Here is a 27,949-nt window from a genome sequence, read left to right as displayed (position 1 = left end):
ATATCGTAGCCACACACTCCATCCCAGTAGGAGGCGGAATATGCACCAAAAGCTGGTTTGCAACCGCCATAAAACATCAATAGATTAAGAAGAAGAACTCAGGAGCGCAGGCTGTAAGCCAGCGGTCCACATCCACATCACTACAGCGGCGCTCATTCCGTCTGCGCGCGCTCGTGTGTGAGTGTGAGCCGCTGCCAGTGGACCGAGCGGGTCACTTCTGACAAGTGAGTGTCTCTCTGTCACATACAGGCAGTTTTGCGCTGATGCTTGTGTTCATTGTTAGACGCAACCCGATTGCTTTTCTTTGTTGCTGGTCTTTGGTGAGTCGATTCCTGTTTTGGCTACTGACTGGTTCTTCTTTTTTGCATGATCAGATTGATCTGATCTGTGAACCTTGATTCTGGGCTGCATGGGGTGGTGTATGGGCTGTGTCTCAACCTAGTGCTCTGCCAGTTTACACAGCACTTTTGGGCATCTTTCGCGTCCAAAACGAATGCTGTGGTGTTTTGGGCGACTATACCCATAGTGCTGTCTAGGTAAGCAGTATACTAGAATTTAAGAGACAGCCATGGTAGAGATGAATGGGTGAGCTCAATAATTGGTTATTATTAGGTTTCTTTCGCATTGCAATGATGTTAATTGTTTTTTCACCGTGTTTTTATGTGATACTACCGAACTGTATGTAAAGAAAGCAAAATACACATGGGTTGGCATGCATGCACACGTACACGTGTGTGTGTGTGTGTCCACTGTCCTGCGGGCAGACAATGCGCCCTCTGTCTCCGGCGTGGCGCAGCTGTGTGTGTCCTTCTGTCACTGTGCTTTCAGAAGCAGTGTTTTCGCTGGCGCGCATTCAATGTATGGCGGTGTGTTTGAATGGCAGACATGTTTACGTCTAGAGGGAGCTGTGCGTGATTTAGCGATGTCTGATTCGTAAGTGAATCATTCCTTTGAGTCGGATCTTCATTTTTTTTTTCTGGGTTGAACTGGACTACAGAACAGCACCGATCGATTCGTTGAAGAATCGAATCAACTCCCTGAACTGAGAATGGCGAAATTGTACTTATCTAACGTTACCAATAGTAGGCGAAAACAGTGAGAAGAGTAGTATGTCTGAATTTTTATGAATTCACAGTATTCATAAAACTTCTGGCGAGAGCCTAAAGTGCATACTTTCCTATCCCGTGGGGCCATGGTAGAGGATTTGTGGATGACAGTGAAGAGATTCAACTGATGCTGGTAGGTTACATGATGATGACGGAATGGCCAATGTAAATTTGTATAATCCGGATTAAATTCATACTGCACACATTTTTACAATATAGAACATACTTTTTTAATGTTCCCAAAATAATTACTCTGAGTATGCTAGCCTATTTCGAATGCAGCTAGTTATTGAACCGTGTCTTATACATGATTTAATGATGTCTGATTCATAAACTAATAATTTCTTTGAATATGTTTTTTTTTCAATGGCTCTGTTCATTACTGAATCTGACTGAATCGTCTGAGCAGTTCCTGCATCAACTCACTGACTAATTTAACTTATTGCAGCTGTGGCCTAATGGTTAGAGAGTTGGGCATGTAACCAGAAGGTTGCAGGATCAAGTCTCGGGTTTGAGGAGTTGCAGGTGGGAAGGAAGTTAAGTGAAGTGGCCTTGAGCACTGAACCCCCAGCTGCTCCCTGGGTGCTGGATATATAGCTGCCCACTGCTCCAGGTGTGTGTTCACGAGGTGTTCACCTCTCACTGATGTGTGTGTGCACTTGGATGGGTTAAATGTACAGCACCAATTCTGTGTATGGGTACCAAATGTCACGACTTTCACTTTATGTGGACTCAAATTTGAACTGCAGTGATTTATCTTTACAACTCTCCAACTCACTGTACCTTGAACCTTGAATCTTTGTCAGACCTATCTGACTTGCAAGTTATTAATTTAATTTTAGAGTTCCCTTACTCATTACAGACAACTGCTTCTTTCAGATGTGTCCAACTCTGAATGATCTGGTTTGACAGCTCACTGGCTACGTTTACATGCATCCAAATAATGGACAACCTTTTTTAAGATACTCCTCCACGGGCATTTTGGGCACGGGGAGGGGCTTTTTTGCATGATTAATATGAGCAGCACAGCTTTATATGTATATTTATATATAAACAGGTAAATATTAATTCAGCTATTAAAAACAAATAAAGATACCATGTATGAGGGTGGTTATTATGTGCTAACGGTGAGAAACTCAATATTATCTACAGTATGTCACTTTCACTTTTCACTTTCAGTATTAGTGCAGTGTGCACCTTTTACTTCCATCGGAATGAATTCATTCTGATTGGCGAATCCGAACGTAGTGTTTTCATGAACGCTAAGAAAAGTGATCGCTTTATTTGTTGATATGTGCGTTTATATGTCACGAGCTTCTGATCGGATTTACTCTTTTGACATGCGCACACTTGAGACAGAACATTTGGAGTGACTGGCTGAAAAGTAAATTAGAAAACAGCAGAAATTTTATAAAAACAGGCTACTAGAAATATGTCAACAACCTGATTGTAAGACTATGCTTATACAAAGTAGTTGTTGGTTTTAATAACATTTTCAAATTCTTTATCCACAAAATTTTATTTTTAAAAATAAAAATGTAAAATTCAAATTAGATTTAGGTGCTAAACAGCTTTTTCTATGAGCTGATTAATGGCTCCAATAAACTGATACAAAATTGAAATAAACTGCCTTTACATAATGAACAACATATGCTTCATAGGACTTCACAGGAATGTTGTGGGGATGCTGGGATGTCAGTAACCACGTGATGATGTAAAAGAACTGCTCAGTCACTTTTTTTTTTTTTTTCTGATGCAAACCGTTCGAAAGAACCAATTTACGGAAATGAGTTGGACTTTGTTTCCGGGTGGAGACACGGTCGGCTCTGTACCTCTCTCTCTCAATCTCTCATCAGTCTGACGCCTCCATCTGTCTCTCTCTTATCCATAAGCAGCATGTGTGTTGCTTTGCGCACATATGGCTTTTGTTCTGGTGACTGAAGAGACTGAATGGCTATTAATAGTTGGGTCCTCCTCTCAGTCAGTCAATTTCAATCTTCTCCACCATCACAGCTCCCATCTCCCACTCACTGTTTTATTCAGTTTCTCCCGCGTGCTTCATGGGACCTGAGAAAAGAGACCCAGTTAGCTCATGGGGTTATGATGCAATGTCAGGGAGGATACCATAGTTACTGGAGGTCTCTGTCCGAGGTTCCTGTGGTGTTGGTGGTGGTGTTGGTGTTCTGTGTGTGGTGTGGTTCTGATGACCGAGGAAATTGCATGTGTGTGTGTGTGTGTGTGAGTGTGTGTGTGTGTGTGTACTGTGTGTTTCAACTTTTGAATTTAGTATATTGACAACACAACCTTATCTGACTCTTATGCAGTGTGAGGTATTTTGGTCAAGTGGATCCATCTTCCATGTATCACAAATCGAGATAATTTGTAAAATGTTTATTTTTTTGCTTTTTTGAGTGATTTGATGTATAAAGTCCATATGACTCATGCCTCATGTTTTTTAAAGCTACACTGTTGTTTGAGGAACTGACTGAAACTCAATTCAGTTAACTCTTCCACAGCTTTCAATCTTTTTCATTTGCATTTAATTTGTTTGCATTTGAAGTAAAGCTATACAAAAAGATAAACAATGTGTCTTGTGAATGAACTGGGCTGGTAACCAAAGGATGTCATTTTGAACACATGAACACATTTCATTGTTCTTAGGTTGCTTTAGGGGTTTATTTTAAGTCCCTTTATATATCGTCTAATAATAATGATAGAATGACATTTAAAGTTAATCATTAAAGCTGCACAATTAATCAGTCTTCTAATCGTGATTACAGATGGCAAAATTACATAATCGTTCTTAGTGGCAATTAATCGTTTAAAGTCCACTTATGTTATTCTGCACACTTAAGATATGCTTTTTTTCTTTCTACATGTTATCTTAAGGGGTTTTCCATTATTTTAGTATAACATTATAAGACCATTCATATTTTTTTTAATTTAAAGAAGAAACCAATCCGATGTATATTTGGCATTTTAGGCTTAATACCATAGAAAAGCACTAAAAGTTTTTCAGCTAGTGTTTTCAGCTTGTTTATTTTCATATAAAAATACGGCATGCAGTTGCATTAAACAATGGTATAAACATAATTCAGTGTAAATTGTGATAATCATAATTAAGAATCGCAATTACAGTTTCAAGGGAATAATTGGCAATTATTTCTGTCATAATGGTGCAGCCCTAAAAGCCATTAAGATTGAATAAATGTTAAATATAATCGCCATATTGTACATTTTATACTGAACACATATGTGGTTTATCTTTAAAATTGTTTACTTTTTCAGTATTAACTTTCAGATTGCAAAACTTAATTTGGAGTGTTCTACTCTTATGTAATAATGCAGCTAAATTTCGCTTCCACAGAAGATCAGTGCCTGCTTCTATAATGCTGCCTGTTTAGCCCCACCCACCGATTTGCGCATGCAGTGTAAACAACAAGAAAGGCAAATGCAGGTTTACGCTGAAATCAAACAATAAAGATGGCTCAGACGGAAACTAGACACTGGAGTGCCAAGTTGTGGAAAAACTGTGCATTGCCTTCCCAGTGATCCCAACCGTAGGAAAGAGTAGATGAACATTATTTTTAATAGAGTTCCAGACCACAGTAAGAACTTTGTTGTTTGTTTTCTTCATTTCACCATGGATTCTTTTACAAACAAGGCACAATTCGACAGGATTTTCAGAAAGATTGAAACAAGATGACCAACAGTAATGTTGCACCACACAAGTCTGAGTGTGTGTGTTTGTGTATGTGTATATATATGTATGTGTATTTATTTATTTATATATTGATTTTGTCTTATTACAGATGTCTTATTACAGATTGTTTGATATGTACTGAGAATTTATCCATCTAAGAAAGATGTAGTCTGTCAAACATCCACAACTGTTAACCAATCATGGCAGCGGGTGTTTATTTCCGAGTCTACAATCTGCCATGCCTATTCAAACAGAGCGTTCTGATGATGGGCCTCAAAACAAGACAGAAAATAGCCTATATTTCTAAATTTGTTGTAAAAATCTGGATAACATTATAAGAGGTCCTCAGAGAACAGTATAAAATAATTAAAAAAGGCAGTTTATGACCCTTTTAAGTATACCATTCTGATGAATAATTATCAATGCATGCTTTTTAAAGTAACAAAATCAAAATAGATTTTTTTTTATTATAAAATATTGCAGTGTTTTTACATTTATTTATTTTTCACATGCCCTTTATCTTTAATTTATCATCAATAAAGCTTCCCCTTTCTTTTGCAATGACCTCTATTCTCTGATGACGTGTTCACCGGTATGAGGGCAGAACAAACTGTCACTCAAATGTGATCAGGGCAATATCAGATGACAACGATCCCATTCCCGATAGACCAAATTAAAAACCACCATCTCTTGTTTGTTTGTTTGTTTTTCAAGATGCTGTTTCAATTGGATACGTCCAAATAAGAAAAGAGGAATGCAACTTGTGTTTCATGTCGACTTAAAAAAATGAAGGAAAATAATTATTTGCACATGTAGATAGCTTTGCATTGTGGCATTTTAGGCCTTGCCTTAATGTACAGTCTAAGATAGTACACCAACTGTCCTCGATCCTTCCTGCCTTGGAAAGCATTTACAAGATTAATTACAAATCCAGTCGTCCAGTGAAAGGCCCATGTGGTTCAAAGGTGGCTTTTGAGGTTGAGTTTTGTGTCATGCTTTTGATCCACAAGGTAGAGGTCAGGCTAAAGGCTGTGTGTGACTAACCGGCGCTCGCTGTTCTGAAATGACACAGATCAAACATCCTCCTGTGCTATTGTCAGACATGGACGTCCTCTCCGTCCCTGCATCAAGGCGCCATGCGTATGTGCTGAGACAGATAGACGCGCTGATTTGAATGTTTAAATAACTCTGCTGTCTATTACCGGTGCCATTTAGATGGAAGCATGACATTTTTTAAACCTTATTCAAATTTAGCTGAATTAGTAAACATTTTGTAAAGAGATGTAAATGTGTTTCGCACAGTGGGAGGGATTTTCATCTGGGGACTTTCAAGAGCTTATTAGATAGCTGTGTGTATTTCCAGGAAATGGGCAGACCAATTATACTGCAGCAGGCAACAGAATTGGTATATAATAGATGGTTTTCTAATTTTAAATGAATATTTATAGGCAGAATCAGGAGGCGCTTGTCAGCTTTATAGAGATTGATACGGAAAAATTACAGACCTGACCCTGGAGTTGTTATTCACAAAGCTGTAGCCTTGTGCGTGCGTTCACTGGAGGAGAGATGGCGCTTATTAGTAATCGAAGAAAGGAAAGATACAAAGGTGTGCTGTTTTGAAAACGCTGATTTAGAAGAAAAATTAGGTACTCAAGGTTTCGTTTGACTAGTCATATGAGAAGTGTGTGATGTTTTTTTTTGAGTCATTTTGGTTCTTTTCTGACTAGTGGCAAAGACACCAAGCCGCAAACCCACGTACATTGGAAAGGTAACGGGAACAAATCAGTTGTTGAGGGGTGAAGTCCGTGAGTCAGTCAGATGCAGGCAGTGTTGGGACAGCCCTGAATGGCACGGCGTGACAGTGGATGGAGGGATCGATTCTGATTTTGCAAGTAAGATTTCCCCACCATCTTGGCTGCATACACTGGCCCTTATTCATGAAACTGGAGTAGAATGAGCTTCTGTGCGATTAGTATGTGACGCCATTATTTGGTGAATTGTCTCATTTCAACTAAATGGGACGTTTTATGTAAGAATGGATTGGTGAGTGAGTTTATATTTTAGCCTGTTCTCATGCTAGCTTGAAAAGTTATTCATATGCTAATTTCCATCAAAAGTTGAGAGCAGTGTTTGGAAAACTTTTATGGAAACATTTGTTAGTGCTGCTTGCTTAGGCAAACTGGCATTTTTATTCTTAACTAAAATACATCTATTAAACTTTTTTGTTAATCGAAATAAGACATAAATGCTAAATAAAAATAAATAAATAAATAAACTGAATAAAAACAAACTGAACTTTTAGTCATGTTTGAAATACGACCAAAAATTTATAAAACACACATAACAAAATTATATATATATATATAAGAAAAAAAGTCGTATTCAATTGAAAACTGAAAATATAAAATAAGTGTATTTCAAAATACTTCAAATATTGATATAAAAGTAGGTTATTTTTACAGTAAAGAGTAAAGACGTTTGTTAAAATGACCGCTTAACCGTTTTCAACATTATAAAAATAAATGTTTTTTGAGCACCAAATAATCAGAATCAGAATGATTTCTGAAGGATCATGAGACACTGAAGACTGGAGCAATGACTGCTGAAAATTATATTATTAAAATATGTTAAAATGGAAAATAGAAATACATTTGAAATCACAAAACTTCTGTTTTCTTTTTTGATGTATTTGGTGTTTATGGTAAGCAAAAAAAAGACTTCAAAATCTTACCTACTTGACATCTTACCAACCAATTAATCAACTCTTAACAAACTCTTAATAAATGAATTAATAATGGAGTTGGTAATTGTTTGGAGGAAGTTGGGGATTCCTCTTAGTTTTGGCTGTTAGGTAGTCTACAGTTGTTGTTTTTCTTTTAAAGTGTTCTGCTGGGAGGTTTGCACATCATAGCTTTAAGATGAAGTTCGGGGCATAAATGGTTACAAACTGTCATCTTTGACATTTGTATCTTCCCATCTGTTTCTCAGACTCATTGCTTCCTCTGACTTGAGCACTCTGTCTCTCCCACAGTCCTTTCGTTGCCCCTCTCTTTTCGTGGTTAGCGAGTTCCCTTCTTAAACACTAACGTTATTATTTCAACATCTCTCCACCCCCAAACCACCTCTCATACTGCTTAAGGCGAAAAGAAGGAACGAAAGAGAAAGAGGCTTTAGTCGTAAGATAATCATGATGGCACAGAGACTTTTTCACTGTGTGTCTCAGCAGGCTTGGTGATCGGTTTAAACTGGGACGCGGAGTTGATGCTACAGCCATTGCGGGTGAGTAAATATTATGGTCGGGGACGCTGTCCTGTTTGCTCGGTCACAGGTGAAGATGAATGAATGGGGTCTCCTCTGGTACTTCAGAGCAAGGGTTTGTGTTGTTCTGTCTCAGCTGAGATTCAAAGGACTTGTGCTCTGCATCCCATGATTATTGTTATCTCCTGATAAGCCTGTTTTTCAGGGTGAGCGGTGGCTTAGACAGCTCTTAGCCCTGCGGCCTGTTTGAGGGTGTGTACTTGCTGCGTGTGTGTGTGTTAGTAAGGGTGTGATGCTATTTTGCTTGACTTCATCTTCAAGGCTGTTGCCTAGAAAGGAGGTTATTCTTTTGTCCTCACACATTAGTCAATAATTTCTATTGTCAGAGCTGCGTGTTTGGTTGAATTCCTTGAGATATAAGGATTGAAGGGTATGGTTATTGGTTGAGGTGTTATGCACATTGAAAGTTTGTCTATAACAATTTTGTCCACATTTTCATCTGAATTTTGTGAAAGATTAAAAGAGATTTTTCTAAAACATGAACGAACTACAATCAAATCATTTACTAAATAAAGTGGAGGGATGCGTGATGCAAGTGCATCGTCCTTGTTTTTAAAGTGCACGGTTTCTTTTTGGATTTTTCCATGTGAATGCATTACTCCTCTCGCACTGTTTATTAGAGGTCGACTGATATATCGGTCGGCCGATATTTGTCATATATATATATATATATATATATTCGCTCACAGACAGCACCGTGCTCACCGTGGAGCTGCCCAGAACGGTGAATGACATTTGTTCGGAAGCATGGTTTGATTCAGACAATAATCAGGTTTCCATCCATCTCATTTGCATTTAGAGATGTCAATATTCGATAATTTCCATGATCGATCGTTGTTTAAATTAACGATAATTCAATAACCTTAATACTGCAAAATGTTTGCAGCTGTATTATTATTAGGGCTGCAACTATTTTTATATAACCTGTTTTATACATTTAATACTTGGTCAGTTTATTGATTTGTTTGGTTAACTTTGGATACATTTTTATTTTAATACCGTGCAGTGTACAAAATTAAGATTCGAGAGATGGTTCAAGTCAGTGTTCAATAAATGATGATAAGTTTAGAAATGTTGTGCATCCACTTATTATTAGTGTGACATTTTAGCATGCAAATGAAGGGGAAAACTTCAAGATATCGGCCCTAAAAATCGGCAGCACATATTGGCCATCGGCTGACCCTGACCTCTAAACATCGGCATCGGCTATAGAAAAACCCATATAGATCGATCTCTACTGTTTATAATACAAAACGTCATAGAATAGTGCATATGTACGTGATTTGGGACACACCTTATGTAAAAGTGTATGTCACGTGTAATCTTAAATACAGTATCTAAAGTATGAATATTCATTTTTCATAGTTTACATTAAAATTCCTTAATTCTTGTGTAATTAAAAAAAAAAAAAAAAAAAAATATATATATATATATATATATATATATATATATATATATATATATTGTGTGTTAGTAATTTATATATATTTATCAGTTGTCAGCCATAATGTGAAAATAATTTTTATATTATAGTCAAAAATGTAATATAATTTTATCCTTAAATTCATGGACGTGCATCCAAAAAATGTGACTTGATAATTCTCCCTTGTTCTCTTGAGCAAATGATCTATTTGACCATGCCATGACCTGTATAGAAACGCACATCCAGTCACTGATCTTGGTACATGTATACACACCACTTTTACAAAACACAGACGTCAACGTTGTGTCTGCGCATGAGAAAGTGAACCTGACACAAGTGCCCAGATGGCTTCTTGTTTATGTCTCAGACTGTGTGAATAGACTTCTCAGCCTGTTAGGTAACACAAGGATGAATACAATTTTGTTTTTTCTTTGCTCTTTTTCAGCACTATAAAAAAATTTTGTTCTTTTTTAAACAGACACGATTTGTCAAATACATTTTTGCAATAGGATGTTGAATTGTATAGCATGCTATTCTGAATTTTGTGTGACAAATCATGTTGTCTTCAAGTGTTTCTGCATTTATTTAAAGGGAAAAATGAATTTAAACATGAGGTGTCAAGCCGAGCCGAAAGTACTAAACTCTTATTTGTAACTCCAAGTATTGTCAAATAAGGCAAGTATATTTCATCAGCAAAACAAATGGCAGAGCATGTGTAGAACTTCACAAATGAAGGCCATTCCAATTCTGATGAGCACATTTTCAGACTTTAGATGGTGTAAATTTAAACACTTCTTCATCGAAAAACCCTACTGTGGGTGATTATACTTTCACAGGCTTTTATGGGATGGCGTACCAAGATCTTGTTCACTCAAGACTAGCAGCAGAGAGCGGTCAGGCTCATCTGTGCCGACATACACAGTTTTCTATTGCCTGTACACCTGGTGCTTTGTCCCGGGTCCCGTGCTGCTAAAGCCAGAGCTAAACACTGCCCCTCCTGAAGACTTCAAACGAGGAAAGAGAGCAGAGGAGGAGTAACCGGCTCGTTTGATCTCGCTCTCCTGTTTTGTCCTCTCTCAATTTGTCCCCTTCTTTTCTGAGTCCATTCCAGCATGAGGTACTGGGGTCCCTCCTGGATGAAATGTTCTCATATCTCTACCGTAAATTTTGAAGGTGTTCTTATATGCAATGCAAAACATCTAGAGTACTTTTTTACGTGTCTTTGTAGGCCAACCTGAAAATCACCCTGATTCCCTTGACGAAAACCCTATGGCTCCCCTTCCTCAAGTCTTACCCTGGAGGTCCAATGCACTGCAGAGTTTAGCTCCAACCCTGATTAAAGTCACCTGTCTGCCATTTTCGAATGATCCCAAAGACATTGATTGACACCGATTAGCATGCTCATGTGTGTTTGATTAGGGTTAGCGCTATACTCTGCAGGAAAGTGGATCTCGAGGTCCAGATTTGAGGATCCCTGCCGTATAGGATTGTTCCATTGTTCCAATACACTTTCAGATAACTGGTTCACTCAGTGTTTTTATACAGTAGTTTATATGATTACACTCATTGGTGTTGACAATCAAGTATCTTTTTGTATATAATATATATAATGACTAATTAGTGATTCTTTTAATCATAGACTCAACAGATTCATTAAAAAGTCATTCACAACAACAACAACAACAACAAAAGGCAGCAGCTAAATTATTAATTGTTCTGTCAGTCATAATAGGCTAAACATATTTATATTGCACTGTGAGTAGATCAGTTTACTTTTTCGGTGTGATGTTTAATGTCCCTGACAACCTCTGTATTCCCATTTAGCCACTTGTTAGCAACTTTCTTTGTCAGTGAAATCTTTGAGGGAATATTACGGATATATTTTGTGTCCTAGAATAAAACATGACTATATCTTGAGCTTATGTTAACCACAAAGTATAATTCAGGGATTTAACCAATAACCCATTAAAAAAAACCTTTCAACTGTATGCCGCTGTAACCGGAAAGTATCTATGCATCTATCTATATATATAGGCATCATAACTATGAATTAACACATATGGAAATATATATAGAATTATATACATAACAAAAAAGTGTGAAACAACTGAAAATATGTCCTATTCTAGGTTCTTAAAAAGTAGCCACCTTTTGCTTTGATTACTGCTTTGCACACTCTTGGCATTCTCTTGATGAGCTTCAAGAGGTAGTCACCTGAAATGGTCTTCCAACAGTCTTGAAGGAGTTCCCGAGAGATGCTTAGCACTTGTTGGCCCTTTTGCCTTCTGTCTGCGGTCCAGCTTACCCCTAAACCATCTCGATTGGGTTCAGGTCCGGTGACTGTGGAGGCCAGGTCATCTGGCGCAGCACCCCATCACTCTCCTTCTTGGTCAAATAGCCCTTGATGCCTTCAGTGTGACTATATATATATATATATATATATATAAAATAAAAAAAGAGGACCCAATGAACATTTTCCAGTGACATGTGTCAGTCAGAAAGAGTCAGAATACTTTGTTTTCATTTTGAACAAAGAATGTCCTTAAGTCTAACGGACTTTCCTACATGTTTTGCTATATTTCTTTCTGTGTAAATGCCATTGGTTTGATATTTTGTTCTATAATGCAGTGACATTGGTACTTTTGTAAGTGTGTTCACATTTTTTTCGGTGCTGCTGTGTGTATCTTGTGTTGGTCTTGGCCTAGGTTCAGTTTGAAGATACACATGTTCATAAGTAACTCGGTGAAAATAAAAAAGATGAATCTGAATGTCTGGCTTCGGGATGTGATAGAAAGCATGTCTGGATCTGTTCAGGCTCAACAGGCTGTGTTTTCTTTTCCTGATGATCGGTAGTAAGAAACCCAGCAGAGATGCTAATGGAGCTTATCGTGTGTCCCTTCTGCCTTTTTTTAAATGTGCACTGTTTAGCCTCCTTGTTGAATGTGTTTTCTGTCTCTCTCAGGTGAGATGGTGAGAGGGGGGAGGGAGTGAGGTCATGGGCTGCACCTCGGCTAAGCAGGTGTCGGCTGTGCCCAACGACGAAGAGGGCCGGGGCAAAGCCTACAGCAACGGAGACCTCTCTGGTCAGTTTCAAACACACACACACACACACACACACACACACACACACACACACACAACTTCATCAGGAAAAGTACTCATTCATGTGGAACAAATAACCATTTTTCTGAAGCATCAGAATTATTGAACACACTAAAGGCTACAAATAAAAATGTTAATTTCTTTGTCTGAGGATAGCATATCTAATTTTTTTAATGTCTGGATTGGTAATGAAACTATGGTAGGTTTAAATGATTTCTGAAGGATCATGTGACAATGAAGGCTGGAGTAATGATGCTGAAATGTCAGCTTTGAAATCACAGGAATCAATTACATTTTAAGATATATTCAAATAGAAAGCAGTCATTTTAAATAAAAAATATTTCACCATTGCTGTTTTTGCTGTATTTTGGATCAAATAAATGCAGAGACTTAAAAAAAAATATCTCACTGATCAAAACCTTTTGACTGGTAGTGTATTAAAACTTAATTTCTAAAGTGCCTAAATGTCAAACTTAGTACAATATATTTGTTGAAAAATTCTAATACTGAACACACTATTGAATTATTAGGCTGTGACTCATATTATTTTTGTGTTGCTCTCTACTCTAGCTCCCTCCGTCCCTGAACAATAAATCCATGTGAATATCTGTCTCTGCTAATTTTTTTAAATGTAAATTTACAATCCGATATTGATTTCCTTTAGCACAGTACTCTGAATGATAATAATGGGGTGCTATTAATAGCCTAATAAATAGTCTACTAGCAGTTTAACACTCATTAATAAGATAAAACTATCTAGCGTATTGAAACTGGCCTGCACTTGAAGCCCCGAACAGGTCAGTAATGTTTCTACATTTCACTGCCTCTTCTGGCCACTTTCTCTCTTTCATTGAGTCCTGCGCATCTGTTCTGTTCAAAAATTACGGTAAAATTATGTAAACACCTTATTGATGATGTATATTTTGTATAGGCAAGCAGATGAACCCAGAATATGAATGCAATGGCAAAGTTTCACGTTAAATGGTTTCTCATAGAAAACCATTATAAGAAAAACACTGATCCTGAAGTGGATTGCGTTCATATTCTGGCCTCATTTGCTTGCTAAGCTAAATTTGCTAAGCTAACTATGAATCATTGATAGTGATTACTAAATTTGATGTTTTAATATTACCGTTTTAAATATATAAAGGCACTTTAAGCATTTTTACAACCTTTTCGCACTGTTTAATGATTGAAATAGTGCTTAATATGGATTGCGATTGGCCAAAACTTGCATTTTGTTCACGTACCTTTGTTTTATTCTTTTGAGAGGTGATCTAAATATTTGCGGCTGGGAAACAGATGGACAATTGATAGGCTTGTGCTGCAGTTTTATCGATGTTTTGCCCTCCAGGTCTTTGAGCCTGACTGAAAGCTATCAATTGCAGACCCAGCAAGAATAGAAGGCATTATCACTGAAATATTATGCGCTTCATACATGGTGAATGAGACATGAAGTAATCGGACAGCATTGAGTTGTCATTTCTTATTGTGATGCTGGTTTGCTTCTGGTCTACCTGTGTGTGTTCATGTGTTTTGGGAGAGGTATAGCTTTGGAGAGTAAATAAGAGTCCGCTCAATGATGAATTAGTCATTTTCCATACAAATGGATTTTATGTGTCCAAAATTAAAGGTTTTTATTGGACTCACTCTCGACAGTCTCTTAAATATCCAGAGATATGATTCATTTCCATGTGAGTCTGTCAAATTTTGAGAATGTAATTTCTCCACTAGACTATTGTTGAAGGATAAGAGCCGGCTTTTCACTATGTTTTTTTGCTCTGTCCCAGTTAATATACTTGGACTATGCTTTACATTTATGTACCTTGATAATAAGGGGAAAGTGGGACACCTTATCATAAAATTGTGATATTGATTACACAGACCAACCTCTGTTGTCTACTGTTTGCGTGCAAGCATTAGCTAAAATTGTTATCTTAAAACTGCTTTCAAATTCGTACATAGTTTAAACACGATTCTTCTCATTCATAGGGTAATTGTGGGTAATATTAGCTCAAAAATGCTTTTTTGTATAGGTTTGTCTACTATGATTTTGGATGTGTATTTGAAATTCGATTCAAAACGATTCATTAAACAAACCAAGAGTCATTGACTTGTGAATTGGACTATGCTTACTCAGACTGTGTTTTTGATTCTGTCAAACTAACTCTTTAAGAGTCATTTGACATTTGTTGTTTTTATTGTTGGCCAACCCTATGCTTAAAGCTAAATGCAAAATGTAATGCTTCGAATTGTCAGTTGGAACAGGCACCGGCAGTGATTGCTCCATCAATGTTATTCAAGCAGACATGATATGTTGGAAGTAATTCAAACGTAAGGGACAGACTAGTGTTGTCACGGTACCAAAATTTCAGTATTCGGTACCGATACCAGTGAAAATCCACGGTTCTCTGTGCCAATTTAGGTACCAAAGCAAAACACAAAAATAAGCTAATTAAAAAAAAAAACACGCTTTTTATCACTAAAAATAAAACCAATGCCATTTCTTTATAGTTATTTACAATCGTATTTACATTTTTCTACAAGCAATGAAAATGAATGTTATGGCAATGTTATGAAAAACATTAAAAAAAAGGTTCACCCAAATGTAATTTGTCTTTTAATTAATGAAAAACATTTTTTATTTTTTGGTAAATATAGGGGATGGAAGAAATATTGTGATTTCTTTAAAAAGTTGTATTAATTTTTTCAACAGTAGCAGTATCACATACATTCTACTAAATAATAGTAATATTTTTAGCACAATGCCTTTATGTAAAAACTTATTTTGACAGGTTGTCGTGAGTACCTTTAAATTGACAATGGTTTTACTCAAATGAAACCGTTAAATGCTTGTGAAGTGACTCAGAACAGTTCTGGTGATGTTTATGTATTTATGTCCTCACTGAGATGGCAGATGCTTAAATTACTGCAAGCGTCACTCGCTTCTGTCTATGTAGTAATCAAACCCGCACGTCTCTGCCATTCATTCATTCACACAGAGACACGCAGAACATGCAGGATTCATATTTCAACTAACATTTACAGATACTGGTCCATATGGAGATTTGATTTGATTAATTTATGGTAACTTTGACAATTTTCGTGACTGTCCATTTTAAAATGTAAGTTTCATTTTCATGACTGGATTTTGAGAGTCCGTCCGCGTTTTCTGCTTCACGGAAATCATGACGCTGTATGTGTCAAGACCCGGGTTGACCGGGTTCTCGGTACCACCGGTGCTTAAAGAATCCTGGTACCATGACACTTTTTTTAGTACCGACTTCGTACCAAAGTACCGGGTCTTTTGACAACACTAGGGCAGACAGACATCTTTGAACATCACTGGCATTGACATAGGACTCATTTGAGATTAAATGTTTAGCAGAAACGACAGCCAGTTAAGTAATTTATGTCCAGGCAGTGACTAATGTTTTACAATGTTTTAGGGAGCTGATTACATTCTGGGAATTCTTGGTTGGATCCTTCTGAGCAGTCATACTGATGTGTGTGTCTATGTAAAGACTGTCAGCTACATCTGTGCCAACAGGGTGTGTTTTGAGGATAACGTTATCAGCTGGAGTGAGTGATGACTCATTCGCTGAGTGTTCGCTGAGTTTTGTGTGTGTGAAAGGGTGTAAATATGTTTTAAAGGGTTTAGATAACAGCAGCGCTTAGCGTGCGACCTGTGAGAGAGTGACAGAGATTATAGGAGATTAAGAATTAGGGGTAAAACAGCAGAAAATCCACACAGGAAACTCTCGATGAGCTGCCACAGGAGGCTGCCGCCTACCCGCTCTCCCTCTCTCTCTCTCTCCCTCTTCCTGCCATGTTCTTCTCTCTGTCTCGAAGGATTCAGAGTATGTGAGATGGTGGGGAACGGTCTGAGAACGAGGGAGAGAATGAGTGACGTGGGATCACAAACTCCCATTTTTCCTCCCCTGACATGTATCCCTCCCTCTGCATATCTGTCGTTCTTCTCAAGGCCACACTTTCCTTATTTCCTTCCTTTCTTTGCGATGGACTGTCTCCTCTTTATTATTCTGCCTACTTTTCTGCCCGCCTTCCTATTACCTAAGCTATTTTACTTCATTCTCTCTTTTTTTTCACCCATGGTATGCCTTTCTGTTTCTCATTCAGTGTCCTCTTTAGCCATGTTCAAGAGAGAGTACTTCAGAAAAGGGCCTAAAACTAACTCTTTGCCACACCTGCCAATGGCCGTTGACATGATAAAGTTTACTGGCCAACATATTTTTTGCATGTTGCAAAAACAGACCGTTATTACTGCTACAATGACTTAACATATTTACAATGTTTTTAATTTGTCCTGCTGGTGCATTTTCCCTCAATTGTTTCTATGAATTATAGACATTTAACATTACAGTATAATTTAAAGCCATTATTTTTTATATTTAATTTTCTCTAAAATATATAACAACAATTTTAAAACCATCTTCACAAAGTTTATTATATATGCATAATTTATACAGATTAATCTTTATTCCTGAGGAAATAAATGGAGCCCTGGTGATCATAAAGCAACATTTCTAATTTTTTTTGTGATGCATTTAATCTTTTATTCATTTATTTCTGCTATATTTCAATAGCCCAAAATAAAACGTTTATAATTTTAGTCAACAATAACACTAGCTACTATACCATTTTAATTGTATATATTTGCTGCTTTTAATGAAGACCTATAATAATGTACATAATATATGCATGAGTGTAGTAACAATACAGTTTGAACATGCTTTATCCGCACTGTTAACACTGTCATGTGACATTGACATCAGCCCTATTGTTTTTCTCCACTATTTAAGAACACTAACTCCTGTCCTGTGGCCTCATGGGATAGTGTCGTTATTCAACTAGACAATGTTTTGATCATAGGGAAGTACCGGTAGTGAGATGTAGGGCTACTTCTCGGAGTTCTGCACTTCCTCTTGTCATATTTTGAGGATGTGAGTGTTTATACTGTATCTTCTGGTCCTCATTTGTTTTCCGTGTGTGAGATCTGTATGCACATGTGGCGTTCTGATATTTTGAGTGAACTCCAAGGCACAACAACAGATTGATGAGTATTATATTCACCAGTGCGAACAGAGCAGTGACCTGGTTAGTGTGGATTATTGCGAATTCCCCCCTTCTTCTCGCTCTATTTGTCTATCTTTGTCTCTCACTCGCTCTTTTTCTCTCTTTCTGCTGCCAGCCCAATGTCCTTCTTTCCACTGCCCTTCCTGACTGTCAGTCAAACAGCTCTATCAATAGAACAGAGGGAGACATCTTTGGCCCCTCTCTCTCTCTCTTTCTCAACTCTCGGCTCCTGCCCTGACTTGATTAGTGCCAACAGACTGTTTACTAGTCAAACTGTGTCAGTGTACAGGCAGTGATTGTGTGTTCGTGTGTCCTCATCTGTGATTCAGTGCTTAGTCGATCCCAACAACACACAAGATCTCCGGCACGCACAATGACAGGAAAGGCCGAGCTGCCCTAATACAAACAAGCGAGGCAGCAGGCGGAGAATATGCTGTCTGGTTACATGTGAGCTGCACTGAGCTGTTGAGAATGGTGTGCGAGTGTGCCGTTAGTCTGTACCAGGGCGCACATTGACGTCGATTTGCACCGACAAAGTGACCAGAAGACATTTGATTTTCAACAAGAGCCGGCCATATTTGTCATGACCGACAGCGGTGCAGTGCAATGAGAAAAGTTAAAAGTTACTTGGTAACTAGTCTTTTTGAACTATTTATTAGGAGAACAGCTTGTAAGAGTCATTTGTTTCTTGAATCTAGCTACACTGTGCATTTTGTATCTTAGATTTATGTAAAAAAAAAAACTAGAACATAAGTTTTTTTTATAGATTCACACTACATTGTTGCATGCCGTTTTAAAATGATGTACTGTACTATTATAGTATTTATTTTTCAATATATTTTTAGAAATTTTATGGCCTTTTCCCATTTTTATTTGTTGTTTTTTAATATCTATTTGTAGATATGATTTGGTTTTTATTTGTTTTAGCACTTCTTTAAATTTAAAATTAGTCCTGGAACAGTCTTTTTATTGCATAACCTTTTTATTAATACATTCTGCAAACTCATATTCATAACTCAAGTTGAGTAAAAGATCAATTTTGGGTTTTTAGGAATAGATGGTTAACATTTTATTATAATTAGTATCTTTTGTTTTATGTAATTTATTCTGCATAAATATCTTCCAGTCATTGTACCTGCATTTGGCAGATGCTTTTATCCAATGCAACTTACAGTGCATTCAAGGTTTACATTAACATGTTTGTTTTTCCTACAAATCAAACCCATGAGCTTAGTTTTATTAAGTTTGTAGGTGTTTTTTTTTTATTATTAGAAAAAATGATGCATGGAAAACTCATGCATCAATATGATGCATAATGCATTTCAGAATTGTTAATACAATCAAAGCTTTTCCCTCGATTTGATTCTATGGACAAGAAAATTTATTTATTTCCAGTTAATTGTAACAGATTATTGCTAGTTATGCAAGTTAACAATAAAAGGCCACCCAGCAGTAGGAACGCCCTATCTGGCCAAATAATACAGCCATTCATCCACCTTCAGAGATAAAACCACTATATGTTGGAACAAAGCATAAGAGGGTGTGTGTGTACACGTGGCTTACTGTCAGGCTGAGGTTAACACATTTCATACAGCCATTTATCAAAGTCACGAAGTGACTGCATTCACAAAGCAAAAGTTTACTGCAACGGCGTACAGTAGCGCAACAGATCATCTAGATGACAATATCCCTTCTGAGGTTTAGACTCATGCCTTCAGATGTTTAATGACTGATCTTTAACCAGAGGTGTGGTATCGGTCATGTGTCTAAAGGTAGCACAAAACGTGTCTCTTTTTTGTTTATTTCGTAACTCTTCTCTGTTCCGCCATAACATTAGTGAGTAATCTTCCACCTACTATAAAAGAGAGTGCGAGATTGACAAACTCCCCTCCTTTTTTGCTGGACTAGCTGTGTTAACAGACGCCCACTTACAGAATAGCTTCAGGGCAAAGCTTCTCCACACTGATTCTAAAAGTAAAGCAGCCCACTCATGTTCCTCAGACACGCCACTCACAGCACTGAACACATCTGAAATTAGGCCAGAAGGTAAAAGTGAGAGGAAGACAGGCTTGTGGAGCTGTCTTGTCGCCCGATTTGTTTCGATTTAGCCGAACGAGCAGCCGGACAGCTTAATTACCTGGACGTCAGAAAGCATCTTGTCACGAACACAGATAAAGAGTGGCCATAGGAGGCCTAGTGATTAGCATGTATGGTGTGATGATGTTCTGAAAAAGGAATTGCCTAAATTTCAGCTTTATTTTAAAGAATGGTGGATGGGGGGGGGGGGGGTGTACATACACTACTATTCAGAAGTTTGGTTTATAAGATTTTTTTTGTTATTGGAAGGTTTTTTTTGGCTTAATGCTCACCAGAGTTTTATTTTTTTCTTCAAGAATAAAGTTGAAATGGCAATATTCTGAAATATTACAATAACTGTTTTCTATTTCAGTATATTTTATAATGTATTTTTTTCCTGTGATGGCAAAGCCAAATTTTCAGCATGCATTACTGCGGTCTCGAGATTGTCAGAAATGATATGTAATCAAATTATTTACAAGATTTATGTAAAGCAGAGTGGTAAGTATTTTCTCTATAATTGCTAAATCATATTGACCATATTTGCCAAGTAGATATCAAATATTTGATGAGAAATCAATTTGACATTATTCATTCATTTATTCATCAGAAGGACTAACAATAAGTGTAAAATGTCACCCTGTATATCCATCTGAAGGATACCATCATTATAGCCGATATAAAGCCTATATAATTTTTTTATTATGCTTTAAGAAGTTTGAAATCATTTGAAAGTGGTTTAAAGCATAAATGTGTAATTACATAAATTACCGTCACACACAGAACACGCGATCATGCTGAATAAAAATTCACACTTCTCAAGACCTCACAAGCTGGATTCGACTAAGTTTGCAAGGTTTGGGAAATTAAATGTTCATTAGCCATTCAAAGATTTGTTTAAATGATAAAAATGCGTAATTGCTTAATGTAGGCGACAAATTAGAAAGTATTATGATGTTTGCTTTTTTATTACTAATAATATAAAAGCAATATAGTATAATAGTTTTTGTATTCATTAATCCTCTGTTTAACGTTCTGTTAACAACAGTGAATGAGAGGGAGAATTTGAGATGTGTGTGCTCAGGCGCTGCCGCATTCAACACCGTCAAAATAAAAGTCTGGCCATGAACACACTAGTTTTTCAATATATTTACTTATTTTAATTTCTGCAATGAGATTGTTCATTAAAGACAGGAAAAAAAAAAAAACATTTTGAACCCAACAGCAAACTCCCTGATCATGTCTGAACATAATCTTCTTTCTGTTCATTAAGTTAAATATGAAAATAATAATAATATCAAATCAGTTATTTGGAATGCAAAAAAAAAAAAACACTCTGGGATCTAATTGAGCATTTTTTTGTAATGCCATAATGAATGACTGAATTTGTGTGTGTTGTTTTTTGAAATTGGCAGGTGGTTCACAGAGTTAGAACTGCCCAGCTCTATCTTCAGGGGTTAAACACTGAAATGGAAAAATCGGAGATGGTGTAAAAATATCTTTGCCTTGGTACTGTCATACTTATGAGTCATGACACAAGAAGCAGGCACAAAACTGCCTACCATCACAGCCTTTAGGAAATTGAATGGCCTAATAAAAGGCACATAAAATCACCGCTATATTCAGAGTTTTTTTAATTCTGTGAATAAAATATTTATATATAAATATTCACTACCCCGCCATTCTTTAACACATCCTATGATGCTCATAAATCCAGCTTGCAACATTTGTTATTCTCATTATCATTTTCTATCCTCACTATACTTCAATATTATGTCATACTTCAGTATAACAATAATCAAAGTCGCACAGAGGCCAATCTTATTTCTGCCTATCGAGAAAGCGAGCATCCTTCTAACCATAAGGTCCCAAAGGTCGCCATCATGCTGTTATCACTAATTAGCAAATCGAATAAGAGAACCTCTCATCTTATTTCCAAAAATAGTCCGTCTGGAACATACCAAACAGAGAAAATGTCACTCTCTCATGCTGAGCAACTCCAAAATCCTCTGGTTCGCTGAGATGCGTGCTACACGGATGATTCTCGCCCTGAATAGATGGATTAGGAATGATATGTTCCTCAGATCTCCTTTTTTAGTAATGCTGTCACCCTGCTTGCGTACGAGTGTGTGTGAGAAGAGCGATGTATTCGTATGTCTGTATGTAGTGTATATGCTCTATGAGAACCAGGAGGCCTATTTTGTGTAACACCGAACATCCAAATCAATTAAAGTTTGGTTTTAATTTGTGTGTGATGTTTCTCCTTGGTTTGGCTGTGTGTGTGTGTGTGTGTTTGACAGCATGTTGAAGCGTGGTCTTTTGTGCAGAGACATGTTTACATTCCTCAAGCTGTGAAAGACTGGTGGCGTTGCTCCCTCTCTTTTTCTCTCTCCTTTTATATTCCTCTCTTTTAATTTTTTTTTTCTCCTTTATCTTGCTTTTTGTGCTTGTTCTGATGGGCCGCACTGAGTCACATTCACAGGCTGCCCACTCCAGCTGTCATGATGGTAACTGACAGGGAGTTCACAGCGAGAAAAGGAGAGAAAGACGGATAGAGGCGAAGATAAACAGAGATTGAGTGGGCTGTGATTGCTTCACGCTGATTTGTAGACAGAGTAAAAGATGGATTTATGTATATGTGTGGGTGTATGTATGTGTTATGAGGAAGTGAATGTATGGACATGCAAACACGTACATGGCCTCTGGTAATTACCAATGGCTGGGAAAGGGCAAAATCCAAAACGTTCAGCTGTTAGAGCTGTTTTTTTCAAATGTAAATTCTCTCGCTCACATTGTTCCAAACCAACAAAAAAAAAAAATGTGTTGAATATAACCACTCTTCTCGGTATAATGAAAGCGAAGGTGGAATAATACGGTCAAGCTCAAAAATTACAAAAGGTATATAAGGATGTAAATAATTTAATGAAGACTGAATGTGTACAATTTATACGTATACCGTGTTTACACAGTGGCTGTTTGGGCAAGTTCATGAGAGAAGTGTCGATGCCTGATTAATGAATGATTCAGTCTTTTGAATCAGATCATTTCAGTGAATCTTTTCATGAATCAGACTGATTTGATTCTCAAGTTCAACTCACTGACTCAGTACAACAGTAAGTTAAAGGGCAAGATTATCAAACATTAATTACCTTTCTTCTCACACAAATCTATCACCTATATAAGACTTTCAAGATAACACAAGATATTTTATGAAATGTTTTTGTGTCTTCTACACAAAGTGCCCATTCATTGTAACCGAATGGAAAAAAATACCAGTACATTCTTTGAAATGTCTTCTGAGTTCCACTTAAGAAAATCATATAGGTTTGGAATGACATTATGATAGAGGTTGCATTTCTCTGTGAATCTTTTCTTTAACCATACAAGAATGAACCTCTAATTTGTGTTTTTCTTTTGCTATCGTTGTAGATGAATATAAGATGAAGGGAGTGGAGGAAGTGAAGTACATGCGTGGAGAAGAAGACAGAGTAAACGCACGCAACCAGGAGAACTTGGTGAGAGGCGCACACACCTGGGAAATTCCTCCTGTGCAGTGGTGTCCGTCATGTTTTACTTAGTATTCACACACATTGCTTGAGGCTCATATGCCCGTTGTTGGCTTATACATTGAGAGGTAAAACTAAGCATATGCTGTGCACACGTGTGACGACATGTTTGGAATGTGGGAGAGGGAAATTCTTAGCACTTTCATGCTTAGACACTTGCATTACCAGACAAATTTCTTCATGCATCTTTTTAACACTCAATAAAAAATTATGTAAATTACCGTTATGATTGGCTAATCTTTTCATCCGTTAAAAGAGTAATAATGTCGCTGCCAAGTTGTTTAATATTGGCATTGATATGCAAATGTGGGTCATCATATGTTAATGCTAAATGCATAATGTGCTCAGTTGGGTATAAAATGCTTCATTACTTTTTAATTTCACATCCAAAATACAATTATTGTCCTGTTTCTGCCCCTTTTTGCATCTTGGTCTCCATAAATGTTCTGCTTGCATTGTGAACGAGTATGTCAGCGTATTACATTTCCAATAGAGCAAGTAAAAGCCTTTTTCCATGATATTGCCCCTTTAAACTGTCCGGCTTAATGAAGTTGTACAGGCAGAGCAGGTGTTCGGATGCCCATGTTCTGATAAGGGGGGTGAGAGGAGAATAGAGACGCAGTGAAAGCGAGGGCAGCCCTCTCTCTCGCTGTCTCTCAGCAGGGCAGCGTTCTCATTAGCAGTGGCCAGAGGAAGGTCACTCCCAGGGCCTCTGTATCACGCTGTGTTCCAGGCAGAGAAGCTGGTCCTGGCACACATCCAGAACCCGACAGGGCCTCTGCACCAGAGAGCCACCAGGGACGGTCGGCGGAGGCTGAATTTGGCTTTGTTTTGAACAGTAGTAAATGAAAACGTGCTTATTCTGGGTGTGTTTGCAGGAGAAGAGCTCGACGCAGCACAGGACCAAACAGCACAAAGAGGTGCCTGGGCCCAGTGCCAACAAGACGAAGTGAGTGGGTTTATATATGTGTCTTTCTGTTTACGGTGTGCGTGTGTTTCTGTTTGTTTTGTGTGTGCGGGTGAGGGCTTTAAAGTTCTTGCTCTGTTGAAAACGTGCCAGAAGTCTGTAAATCGTGTGTGGTTTGTTTTGCTTTGTGGCCTGTCTTATTCCCTCTGGATGTCATTTGCATGTTCTGTTCGAGCGTAATGTGCCATATTCATAACTTATTGTATGTAAACATGATGTAATTGTCAGTTTCAAAGTGTTTTAGAATAAAAGAGCTAATAATTTAGAATTATTTTTCATTTTATTTTTTATTATAAGTCATTTGAAGGAATAGTTTCACTCTAGTAATAGTTTTATTCAACCTCATGTACTTTTAAACTATTGATGAAAACTGAACTGAAAAATAAAAAATTGTTATAATATCTGTAATATAATTTTCATGAATTAATTTAGCCGCTATGATAGTGTAGTGAAAATCTTGACAGCCTAAATTCTGATTTATGTTTATATGGATAAGAGCAGCATGAACTTTCAGCAAAATATTGTTGTGCTCAATTGAAGAATGAAAAGATGTAGTTCTTATAAGAAAATCAAGGAAAATGAAGTAAGAACTAAATCATATTTGGGTGATCCGTTTAGCTATTTATGAAACATTTAGCATGAGATGAAAATATATTTCAAAACATCTTCAACTATTTATGTGTAAACTCATTTGTGATCTGTTAACCATTAATATTTTATTTGTTTATGACTTAATGGACTTTAATTTTCACTGAGCTTTGAATGTTACGAACACAGTAAACACATATGGTGTTCAAAATGTCTGGAGGTAAAGAAATTGTGTTTGAGGGAATGTTCATTATTGTTTTATGTGTGTATCGATGGAGTAATGCTCAGTTAATGTGTGTGTGTGTGTGTGGAGAGGCAAGGGTTTATAGTCCCTGCTGTAATGTCTATAAAAATGATTCCTGCCCAGCCACTCTGGATCCTACAGGAGCTGGTAGCTTTGTGTGTGAGAGAGTGTTTGTGTTCTTTATGCTTGTTGTAATGGAAAATTCTAGTGTATTTGTTGCTTCCCTTCTCCTACCCCCACTAACTTCCTCTCTCTCTCTCTCCATCTCTCTCTCTCTCTCTCTCTCTCTCTCAGCATACATACGTCAGAGAGTCAGCAGGAGTTCTTCAGAATGCTGGATGAGAAGATTGAGAAGGTGAGGGAGGGAGGAAAAGTAAAGCAGGCAGCGGATGGGTTAGAGATTTTAAAGGGCCAGTGTACATTAAACCACCCTTCAGAGGACTGTTTGTTTATCTAGATTGTGACATTTAAAAGATTGTCTTGTCCTTCCATCATGTGAATCGCCTGTCTGAAACTTCCTGTAGACCTCTAGAGATAAAAAATGATATATTTATGGCTCTGCTTTTTTCCCCCAAGTACTTCCTAATATTATCCTTCTTTCCATCTCCCTCTCTTATCTGCCTTCGTCTCTCTTGAGGTCTGAGATCAACTGGAATTCAATTTATTAAATCTTAACATTTTAGATTTTGTTTTAAATAAGGTTATGTAAAGGTTGTAGCGCTTTTATACTGGGAAAAAAAAGTCTCATTTAGAAGTAGCTATCCGCATTTCATAAATGAAAACGTATCTCTTTGTTCAGAGAGTGTTGTCAATATATCTACATTGGTTCCCATATAATCACCTCACCACCTAAATGTTTAAAGTTTAAGCATTTGCGATTGTGAGTAAAAAAAGTCTCATTAACCTTTTTTCATTTTGTGGCTTCAATAAGAAAAAGATAACTGCGAGATGTGAACTCTTGAGTTCTGAGGGAAATAAACTGTGAGAGAAGGTTGCAATTACCTTTTTAATTATTATTCCGTGCCAAAAACTGGCTTCCATGAGCAATCTGTTCTCATCCATGGTTGATGTTTAATATTAATTAGGTTTAATTTTAATGAAGAACAGAATTTTGGTCCATTGAGTTATATATTTGTGGTCTGAACAACCTGGCAACCACAAAATGTAGCGTTGCTTATCACTTTTGCTGCTAGTTAGGACAGAAACTCACTTTTTATTTAGTCTTTTTCTCTCTCTCTCCATATTCTTTAGGGGCGGGACTACTGCTCAGAGGAGGAGGATGTGACATAGCAGAGAGGCGCCAGATCTTGCCAGAGATGGAAATAGAGTGTGAACTCAAAAAAATCAGTGTTTCCTATGTCTGTAACACTCTGTTGATCTGAGAGCGAATGTGCGTGCGAGTGTGTGAGAGCGTGTGCTTGTGAGAGCGAGAGAATGCAGGACTTTTCCTCATAAGCTGTTGCATCCTTGACCCTTTCTCCTCTCTTGGGGTTGCCTTGCTTGGAGATCTAGATGATTTTGGGTGAAGAAAGAACAGCTCGTTTCATGTATTATCAACACAGACTCACTCTGACATGAAATGAGGACCCACGTCCCCCTTCGCTCCTCTCCTCCTACGGCCAGCATTGACACGGCCCCCTTCCTCTGCCTGGCTATGACGACGCCATCTGAGAGAGAGAGAGAGAGAGAGATCATGTCAAGGAAAGCGAGATGAAAGGATATGGAGAGAGAGAAAGATGCCCCTCCCAGTCCTTGTTTTAAGTGGCAGGCATATGGAGGAACAAGAAGAGAGCTTACGAACATCCTCTGGAGATAACGGGGAGTCATTTTAAAATGGAGTGTTGTGGGTTTTTGGGGGGAAAACTGATTGAACAAGAGAGATATTTTATGAAGAGTGACTATATAAATGAACTGGCTGATTATTTTGATAAGAGCGACGTGGCAAGTTTTTGAACATTTGAGTCTGGACACTGCCTTTTGAATGACTTTTTAAAAATTTGTTGAGATTGATTTGTTCCATAAATGTTTTTTTGCTTATTGCATAATCATACCTCTTTAAGCTTGTGCTGTAAAGGTCAGGACTGTACGGTGACCCCATAACACACTCGCTCTCACACACACACACACACAGAGAGAAAGACTTAAAGCTAAAGTTATCACCACACCCTCTTTCCACACACAGGTTTACACTTTCATTTTGTATAGCCTGCTATTATTTGTAAAGTTTTCAGAAAATAGACAGAAATAATGTCTAGTTTAAAACTAGTTACCCACACACACATCCAAATGTGTCCCTTACAGCCACCCACAAACTGGCAGCATTTCACTTAAAGATCCGTATTGACTGTTTATGCTGCCCTTAATGCTTTAATGACTGTGAAGAAACTATGGCAGAGAACTGGGGTTGTCTGTTTTGTTTTGTGTGTTTCGAGGGCTGTATTTGTGTTCATCTGTGTCAGAGAACCAGGTCTTACTGTGTTAATCGTTGTCAAAGGGATGAGGTGTTTGTCTTAGGCCTGTATGCGTTTCTCACCCTGCCTTTCTTACTCAAAAGTATTCAGTAGTGTTGGCTAAAATGAATTCTCGTTGTTTCTTACAATTCATAGATCTATTCTAGACTTAAACAGTATGAGGTGAGGTAGGGTCACTTTGTGGGACACCGCGCAGGCCAAGCATCTGTCGTTATGATTACTGGATTGATTCCTTTTTAATTTTTATTTTCAATGTTTTCTTTTTATATTAAAATATAAGACACCGGA

General features: G+C 37.5%; 1 protein-coding gene across 2 annotated transcripts; it reads left to right on the top strand.

Annotated features, from left to right (window-relative positions):
- Positions 1 to 9: 9 nt before the first annotated feature.
- LOC127963886 (uncharacterized protein C1orf21 homolog) lies at positions 10 to 27,949 on the top strand. 2 transcript variants are annotated; one of them, XM_052563974.1, is made up of 6 exons: positions 10 to 224; positions 12,513 to 12,633; positions 23,255 to 23,340; positions 24,270 to 24,340; positions 25,485 to 25,545; positions 26,442 to 27,949. In XM_052563974.1, exons 2-6 carry the CDS (start codon positions 12,546 to 12,548, stop codon positions 26,478 to 26,480), a joined length of 345 nt encoding a protein of 114 aa, XP_052419934.1. In that variant the 5' UTR covers positions 10 to 224; positions 12,513 to 12,545; the 3' UTR covers positions 26,481 to 27,949. The 2 variants fall into 2 exon arrangements, with proteins under 2 accessions (XP_052419934.1, XP_052419935.1); XM_052563975.1 differs by lacking the exon at positions 10 to 224 and adding an exon at positions 7,878 to 8,088.

The sequence above is a fragment of the Carassius gibelio genome, chromosome B8 (genome assembly GCF_023724105.1).
Source record: "Carassius gibelio isolate Cgi1373 ecotype wild population from Czech Republic chromosome B8, carGib1.2-hapl.c, whole genome shotgun sequence".
Lineage (NCBI taxonomy): Eukaryota > Metazoa > Chordata > Actinopteri > Cypriniformes > Cyprinidae > Carassius > Carassius gibelio.
This window is presented reverse-complemented; position numbering and strand designations above follow the sequence as displayed.